Source organism: Diaphorina citri, unplaced genomic scaffold (assembly GCF_000475195.1).
Source record: "Diaphorina citri unplaced genomic scaffold, Diaci psyllid genome assembly version 1.1 scaffold1723, whole genome shotgun sequence".
In the NCBI taxonomy this organism is placed as follows: Eukaryota; Metazoa; Arthropoda; class Insecta; order Hemiptera; family Psyllidae; genus Diaphorina; species Diaphorina citri.
The window spans coordinates 14,126-23,244 of NW_007379149.1; the positions used below are offsets into that span (position 1 = coordinate 14,126).

A 9,119-nucleotide genomic window follows, 5' to 3' on the forward strand; every position below is an offset into this window, starting at 1 on the left:
AATCACTCTAAAAAGAACCCTCCAAACTTCCTCTAAATTTCTTCCTTCCAAGAAATTTCTTTCTCCTTATGAAGAGATTTTTTTCCTTTGCTCATTTTGGGTTAGGTGGCGTACAAAACTTTACCATAAATATGTATACAGGTATTGATATAAGTAGGGCCATCGGCTTTAATAAACGCCCTTGCTCACTGCGATCTGGTTAGATCTTTTGTGACTTTCCCTTTAGTTATCTAGAAGAGCCCCAGACTTCTTACGAAGGCCAGGGTTCTTTTAAGTCTGATTTATTTGACTTCTTTAGGCACAGACATTTCCTGCTATTTTAATTCGATCAGTTGTCCAAGGTTAGGTGGCTTGCAAAAATTTTATAAATAGGAGTCACATGGTAATTTTGTTTTTCTCCCACCCTGTATTTATGGTTTGTTTCCTCTTCTTCGTCTACTCTTTTTTTTTTCTCCTCTTTCCTCTGTTTTTCTCTTCTCCTTTGTCTCCTTCTTCTTCTTCTCCTGATTTCTCTTTCTCTTCTCATCTACTCTTTTTCCTTTTATTTTTCTCCTTCTTTTACTTTTTCTTTTTTCCTCCTCTTCTTCTTCTCCTTTGTTTTTTTCCGTTTTTTCTTCTGCCGCCTTCCTCCTCTTGTTTATTTCCTTTTGCTTTTCCTTCTCCTACTTTCTCTTTTCCTCGTCTACTTTCTTTTCCTTCCTCCTCCTTCCTTCTTCTTCATTTCCCTTGTCTTCAGCCTGCTTCTTCTTCTTTTTTTTTCTCAAATGATGTCAAATGGAATGGAACAGAGAGACTTTAGATTTCCATTTGAATATCTACCTGAGGAGTCGACCGACGTCCTAGTTAGCTTGAGTTAAAGCGCCTCACAGAAACAATATAGGGTAAGTGTACCATTTATTCGCCCACCTAAAAAACGTACCATTTATTGGCCCACCTGCCCACATTTATTTTTCTAATTTTTGTTTTTATGACTACAGTTTTTGAATAGCACTGGTTCGATAGCAGTCTTTAACCCCTTTCTTTTGATGAAAATTGGATCTTGAAAATTTTCGTCCAGTTCAGACTTATGTGGCGTATGGTACAGGTGGGGTCAATAAATTAGGTGGGCGAATAAATGGTACACTTACCCTATAAAAATATCTACAGTCGAATCTATTATGTACCTAGATATAAGAGAATCGAAGGGACCACCTTTTTTTCTCTTATATCCAGGTTTTTGGCTTGAAAGTGAAGGGCCCAGACAATTTTCTCTTTTATCCAGTTTCGACTGTATTATACTAAACAATATTTTCTGGTTTGCTTCTGTTTTCAGAGCCCAAGGCGCGTATCCTGGGCGCTCAAGACTTGTACGTGAAGATCGACAGCTCAATCACACTCATCTGTGAAATCTCACAAGGACCACATAGCTTAGGTGAGTACACTCAGACCATCTGACAGGCAGCGGTCTCACAGACTCGGGTCTGTCAGACCGTGTTATCGTGTCTTGCGGAAAAGCGTCAGACCTTGGATAGTGTTCTTTAAAAGTAAATATTAGGTATGTTATATAAAATAAAATTCAACGTTTACATCAAACTAATTGGAAGAAAATATATTCAAAACATATCAGATTTGCATATCCTATAAGTATAAAAAATGAAGAAAAATACCCACTGAATTTTGAAATTATTATACCTATTTCAATAATATAAAAAAACACACAAACACAGGTTCTACTACTATTTGGTAGAACCTATATGGGTGTTTTAACCAGATTATAAATAAAAAATTAAAGAAGAGGAAAAAAATATGCCCACAAATTGAATTCTTTAATGTTCAATCAATCTTCTTTATGTTCATAAATAAATAAAAATGGTTTATGTAAAAAAAAAACAGGTGTCTCTATTTTTTTTTTTTTTTTTTTTTTTTTCCCCCCGAACCTTTCACTTGGAAACCTGCACCTTTTTTTCCATCATTATTTGATTACTCCGGTACCTATATTTTACAATAATGTGGTTAAATTCAATCAGAATATTATAATTTTAATTAACTCGTGTTCCTCTTGCATTATTTCACATTTATCAATAGGTATTTACATATTTTAATTATATTATTTATTTAATTAATTAATATACAATGTGTCCAAAAACGCGAATGCATTATTTCAATAGTTTTGTACATTTTTGAATCGTTTGCATTGTTTCAGGTGGAGATACAGGGTGACAGCATGATGCATAACTTCATCGAACTCGCCAAATCTGGCAACAAGGGTGTCTCACCGTCTGGTCATGTGACGTTCTCGTGTCCCCATAATCAACCAGCGGTGTTTGTATTGTTTCAGGTGGAGATACAGGGTGACAGCATGATGCACAACTTCATCGAACTCGCCAAATCTGGCAACAAGGGTGTCTCACCGTCTGGTCATGTGACGTTCTCGTGTCCCCATAATCAACCAGCGGACCCTATATCGTTCCTCACGTCACAATCACACCTGGTAAGTAAGACTGAAACCACCCGGTACTAAACCCGTGAAATCAACCAGCGGACCCTATATCGTTCCTCACGTCACAATCACACCTGGTAAGTAAGACTGAAACCACCCGGTACTAAACCCGTGAATCATTAGTGGGACCTATTTGAAGGAAAAATTACCAATCGATATGAATTCCCCATTTTTTGGTGCTTCCCGTATATTGGCGGGAGAACATGGAAAAATGAAAATTTGAATAGGCCATAACTCTGGCCCTGACTGTCGGATCGAGCTCAAATTTCTACCAAGTACTACGTTTTTTAAGACCTTTGATATGTTGTATCAGAAGTAGGGGGTTATAAAATTTCATTTTTGGTGCTTCCCGTATATTGGCGGGAGAACATGGAAAAATGAAAATTTGAATAGGCCATAACTCTGGCCCTGATTGTCGGATCGAGCTCAAATTTCTACCAAGTACTACGTTTTTTAAGACCTTTGATATGTTGTATCAGAAGTAGGGGGTTATAAAATTTCAGGTGTCTAAATTCATCCGTTCAAAATTAAGGTGGGGTTGGACTTTTTGAACACCCTGTATACGTAGGTACTGATTTACAACACAAGTTGTATAAATTATAATATGTAGGTATGTACATTGTACATAAAATAGGTATACATTCTATTTCTATTTCATACTAAACTTCATCAGCATTTTCCAATTTAAAAAGATCAATATCTCAAACCATTCATCCGTTCAAAATCAAGGTGGGGTTGGACTTTTTGAACACACTGTGTACGTAGGTACTGATTTACAACACAAGTTGTATAAATTATAATATATGTAGGTATGTACAATGTACAATGTACATAACATATACATTCTATTTCATACTAAACTTCATCAGCATTTTCCAATTTAAAAAGATCATTATCTCAAACCAGATTATCTCTCTCTCTCTCTCTCTCTCTCTCTCTCTCTTTCCATCCCACCTTATCTTTTCTCTCCATCCTTCCCTTCCTCTTTATCTCTCCTATAAGCCTCAATAGGAGAGAGAGAGAGAGAGAGAGAGGGTATGAGAGTGGAAGGGAGCAGGAGAGAGATTCGCATTCATATTAGACGTGGGACCTATTTTTGAAGGAAAAATTACCAATCGATATGAATTCCCCAATTTTTGGTGCTTCCCGTATTGGCGGGAGAACATGGAAAAATGAAAATTTGAATAGTCCATAACTCTGGCCCTGATTGTCGGATCGAGCTCAAATTTCTACCAAGTACTACGTTTTTTAAGACCATTGATATGTTGTATCAAAAGTAGGGGGTTATATAATTTCAGGTTTCTAAATTCATCCGTTCAAAATTAAGGTGGGGTTGGACTTTTTGAACACACTATATACGTAGGTAGGTACTGATTTACAACACAAGTTGTATAAATTATAATATGTAGGTATGTACAATGTACATTGCACATAAAATATACATTCTATTTCATACTAAACTTCATCAGCATTTTCCAATTTAAAAAGATCAATATCTCAAACCAGATTATCTCTCTCTCTCTCTCTCTCTCTCTCTCTCTCTCTCTCTCTCTTTCCATTCCACCGTCTCTTTTCTCTTCCTCCTTCCTTTTCTCTTTATCTCTCCTATAAGCCTCAATAGGAGAGAGAGAGAGAGAGAGAGAGTATGAGAGAGGGTATGAGAGTGGAAGGGAGCAGGAGAGAGATTCGCATTCATATTAGATGAATAAAAATGGCATCTATCAACGTCAAGCCTCTCTCTCTCTCTCTCTCAGCCTAAGGGAGGTTAAATGAAATGTCCCCTCCCACCCATATACTTTGACACCCTCGGCCATTTTTGAAGGTTCGGGAAATCTGAGGTTCGTGAGATAAAACCTTATCGAAGAATAACAGTTGGTTTTGTCTTCAGGTCTCAATAAACCATTTTCGACTGTAATAAATTGGATTCATTTTGTCTATTCACCCATTTGTTCGGAACAGTCAGTTCTTAACACTGCAAATTTGACTGTAGTAACCTGAATACTTCAAATTTGACTGTAATCATGATTAATTTTGTTTATTACCCCCACATTTTCGACAATATTGGGTTCTCTATTCGAATTCGGAATGCAGTTTACATAGCTTCAACAAAGATAATGTCAGAAGTGTCATACTGTTAGGATAATAAGATCAATTTCGCTGTCAAAATTTGCCAAAACTTTTGAAACAAAGTTTCATCAAAGTTGAAAACTTTATAGTTGTAGTCAACAAACCCAGATAATAAGTTTCATGCAGTTTTGATATTTGGACCACAAAGCTTTAGTACGGTAGTATAGACGTGTATTAATTTGGAAGCGACATTTTATTTTCAGATATTATTCTGTCTATTCTAATTTTATTCTATTCCATTTTAATTTTTACTCTATTCTAATTTATTCTATTCTAATTTATTTTATTCTATTCTATTCGATTTTATTCTATACTATTTAATCTATTAGACTATGCTATTCTCATTTCCATTCTATTCTATTCGCAGGAACGGTGCAGTGGTACAAGGGCCTCACGCCCATCACCTCCTCACCCCCGCGGGTGACAGTAGACGCCTCCTGGTCCGAGGGTCTGAGTTCGAGACTCCACATTTCGCACGTTATTGCCGAAGACTCGGGAAACTACTCGTGTGTGCCGACGACACGCGTGCAATCCGACAGCGTGTATATCCATGTTATTAATGGTAAGCGTGACGTCCCTAAGGGTTATTTTTGACGTCGAGTCGTAAGATAAGTTTGTTGGTGTAAAGTGTAGAAATAGATAATAGGTGTCGATAAAACTGCCCAAAAATAAGGAATAATAATAAAAAAAAAGAAGGTAGAGGTTTGATAAATGGAACTGTAACTGCTAAGGTCTTATCGTCCCAAAATCGAAGAGAGAAGGGAAGACAGGATAGGAGAAAGCCAGCCGTTCCGAGAATGAACGGCCCGTGGCCAAGCGCTTACAAGGCTGGTGTAAGATAAGTTTGTTAGGGAGTGAAAATTTCTAATACCGATACCTACGTAGGTACATTATTATTGATTAAGTCAACATTCCAAAAAGGGGGTTCTTCTTTAAAAAAAATTCTCCAGAAATTACGATTTTATCAACAAAAAAGTGCCATTTCATGGGTTTCCAGGGGTCAAACTTGGATACTGACTCAACCAAACGATCAGTCATAGTCACTTTCTTACCTTAGGAACAATCAGAATTGGAAAATTCCCAGCCGTTCAAAAGTTAGGGCTGTACACTATCAGTTACGGGACACACGGTATTATTGCTTATTTCTTATTTGTTTCCTCAAATTTCAGGCGAGCACCCGGCAGCTATGCAACATGGGAACCGGTGCACGGTGTCCAAAATTTCCTTCCTAACCGTCATCTCGGCGCTGGGTGTCTATTACTTCCTAAACACCATGTACCACATTAGATAAGATGGTGACGCCACATTAGATAAGATTCACCCTGTATATTGTCTCTTATTTCTGTATAGACACACTGTATTTTTTATCGTTCTTTTTAAAAAGAAATTGATTTGTGAAAAGATTTTTTTAAGGAAATGTGTATTTCTTTTTCAGTAGCATTGGACAATTTGTGGATGATGAGAAAAAAAAATTGATGAAATGATTACGAAGATGCCACCCTGTATATATTTTTTTCTTCGTTATTTATTTCTGTACAGACATCTTGTATTCTTTACTTTTAATTGTTTTTATCTTGAGATATCTGTATGTTAGAATTGGCTGTTAAGACTCTTTTACGAGGTTGATTGACCTAAAATTTTGTACACTGGTGTAGCATTATGACCTATCTATTAACTAAGTAAAAAAAAAATAAATACATTGGTACCTATTGTCTCCTATTTTACTTACCTACTATGTGAGAAAGAGAGGGAACAATTGGGAGAGAGATAAATAGTGAGTTCGTGTGTGAGAGAGAGTGAAAGAGAAAGAAAGAGAGAGCGATAGAGAGAGAGAGTGAGAAAGAAAAATAGAGAAAGAGAGAGAGAGCACCATATTGACAACTTCTCAGATTCGCTCAACTGAGGACATAATGAAATTTTTCAAATTTTAACCGCTCCAATAATTTTTGGGGAAATATTATTATTACCATTATATTATTATTATCAACTAAGTTTGCCTCTCCTTCTCTGCATTGCATACTATGTTAGGTGTACCTCCCATTTTTCTCTCTCTACCTAACCTTTATTTCTCTCTCTCTCTCTCTCTATTTCTCTCTCTCTCTCTTTCTCTCTCTCCCTCTTTCTCGCACTTACAGAGTGTTGTGTCAGCCCCTGTCGACTTGTCAACAACACTCTGTTTACTCTCTCTCTCTCAGTCTCACTCACTTTTCTCTCATTTTTTCGCCCTTGGACTCCTCTCTCTCTCTCTCTCTGTCTTTCTCTCTCTCTGTCTCTTCTTATTTTTTTTTTTTTTTTTTTTTTTTTTTCAAACAAAAAATAAAATCAGCAATAGTTAATTATAATAACTTCTGTCTTGGTGGCTACACATTATAGTCAAATTTAGTTCAAGGACCTAATACCCACTTGGATATTAAGTTTTCTTTTAAAACACCCATTACCCACGCATGAAGGGTAAAACCCGTCACTAAAGACCTTCTACAGTGATAAAGAGCAGTCATACAGTCATTGAGCAACACTGTATGACTGCTCTTTATCACTGTAGAAGGTCTTTAGTGACGGGGGTTTTACCCTTCATTCGGGGGCAAGTTACCCACCTCCTCACATTAACCTCATGCACCCAGCCTGAGTGGGGTTAGGCGAAAGTCAGTAGCACGTGATTCCCCACATGGTCACCCATCCGGATACTATCCATGCGCAACGTTGCTTCAGTGATCCATTGGGAACTGCTGTACCCTTTTGCGGATATTTTGATCCCCCAATTTTTTTTATGGAATCTAAAAACAGACAACCAAGGTTCAAACAAACGCGCCTTTGAAATGAATTAAAAAAAAGCGTTTGAAAAATCAATACATTAACATTAATGTAGGTAACTTGTAATAACTTACATTACAAAAAGGTCATAATATGCCTACTTTGTTAAATTTTCTAGTGGGGAAGGGGAGATGTAAAGATTTTCAAGAGCACTTCACTTCAGAACACTTGACTTTGGTTTGAGGATTGCAATCGAGTGAACACCAGAGTGTTTCTTTTGACTCGGGAAATTGAGCCTTGTATGATTTGAAATTTGAAGCACACTTCTTACTCCCAGCTTGATGGATTAATGATAAAATGGATACTTAATATATTTTGTTAAATGTTGCAGACCTCTCGGTCTCTGAGCAAGAGCAGACTATAACAAAACCTCCAACATTTGACCAATATGGGGTCAACACAATAATAAAGTTTTAATACCCACTGGATGTTCCAACATTCGCCCTTTTAATTCAAATATATATTATGTAAAATTAGTTAATGTGTAAGATACACTACTTTTATTCTCCTCAGATATGGTAAAACATTACTTAGTGGATGATCCGCACGCACTTTTGACTCAAATTTGCATCGTCTGAATTTATTCGTTCGTGTTTCACATAACAATAACATACTCGTACAACACTCCTTTTACTCAAATTTGCATTATCTGAATTATTAGTTCGTGTTTAACATAATATTACTGGATGTGTCAATAGTGTCATACGCACGTTTCAAGCAGATATAATAATGTAAAATTAGTGGATGTGACATTGTGACGTGACGTACGCACTTTTACATCCACACCGATTATGTAAAAATTGGCGCGGATGTACCATAAATAATACGCACTTTAATTTAAAGGGCCTAAAGAAACGAATGAACAAGGCCAATACATATCTCGGTTTTGTAGTAAACTAAAGTGAACCTTTTAATCCATCTACCTACCTATACTGTGGTTAGTGCAAGTTCCCTTTCAAACAGAAACACAAATTCAAACTGATGACCCTCAATTTACAACAATGAATATTACATACGTATTACATGATTTGCCTTTGAATCAAACGTTTTGTATTGCTCTATAATGTAATAATATAATTTTGTATTGTTCTAATTTCTATAAATTGACTTATAAGTTGATTAATGACTTCTAATGAGCACCCCTCCAATCAACTTTTAATGAATGAATAATTTGTTTGAAATTTTTACTTTTTTAATATTTCATTAGGGGGGGGGGATATTTACTCCAAACACAAAGAAAAAAAAAATCGAGACCAATTTCAAAGTCAATTCAACTCACTGAATAGATCGATTATTGGGTTTTTAATTTTCACCTAAACCCTCGACACAAAAGGCTGTTGTGCACCTTTTTGGGAGGTTTTTGGAAGAAATTTGATGAAGTGGAACCCCTTTGTGATGGAAACTGGATCTTTCGAAGTCAATTGTGATCCATTGATGGAGTTTTTGGGAGAGTTCATTAAATTGATTGTTGTAGTATAGTTCTGTTTGATTGTTACAGTATAGGTATATAGCGTAGGTATTGTAGTACCTACCTATAAGGTATTGACTTTTGTAGTAGGACTTGATTATTGTAGATATTTGTAGTTTGTAGTATATACCTATTGTAGTTTTGGATACAAGCTGCTCAATCAATCTATCAGGAGACGTGGGTACTTTGATTCGGATTTGTTCTGATTTCATTTTTGTTTACCTTTTGTGCCTC

At 36.2% G+C, this 9,119-nt stretch overlaps 1 protein-coding gene across 1 annotated transcript; it reads left to right on the forward strand.

Annotated features, from left to right (window-relative positions):
- Positions 1–1,312: 1,312 nt before the first annotated feature.
- Positions 1,313–6,271, forward strand: LOC103517021 (the record flags this gene model as incomplete). The annotated part of the gene is made up of 3 exons (XM_017447294.2): positions 1,313–1,411; positions 4,974–5,168; positions 5,776–6,271. Coding segments are annotated over 3 exons (416 nt in total), but the record flags the coding sequence as incomplete, so codon positions are not given.
- Positions 6,272–9,119: the final 2,848 nt, after the last annotated feature.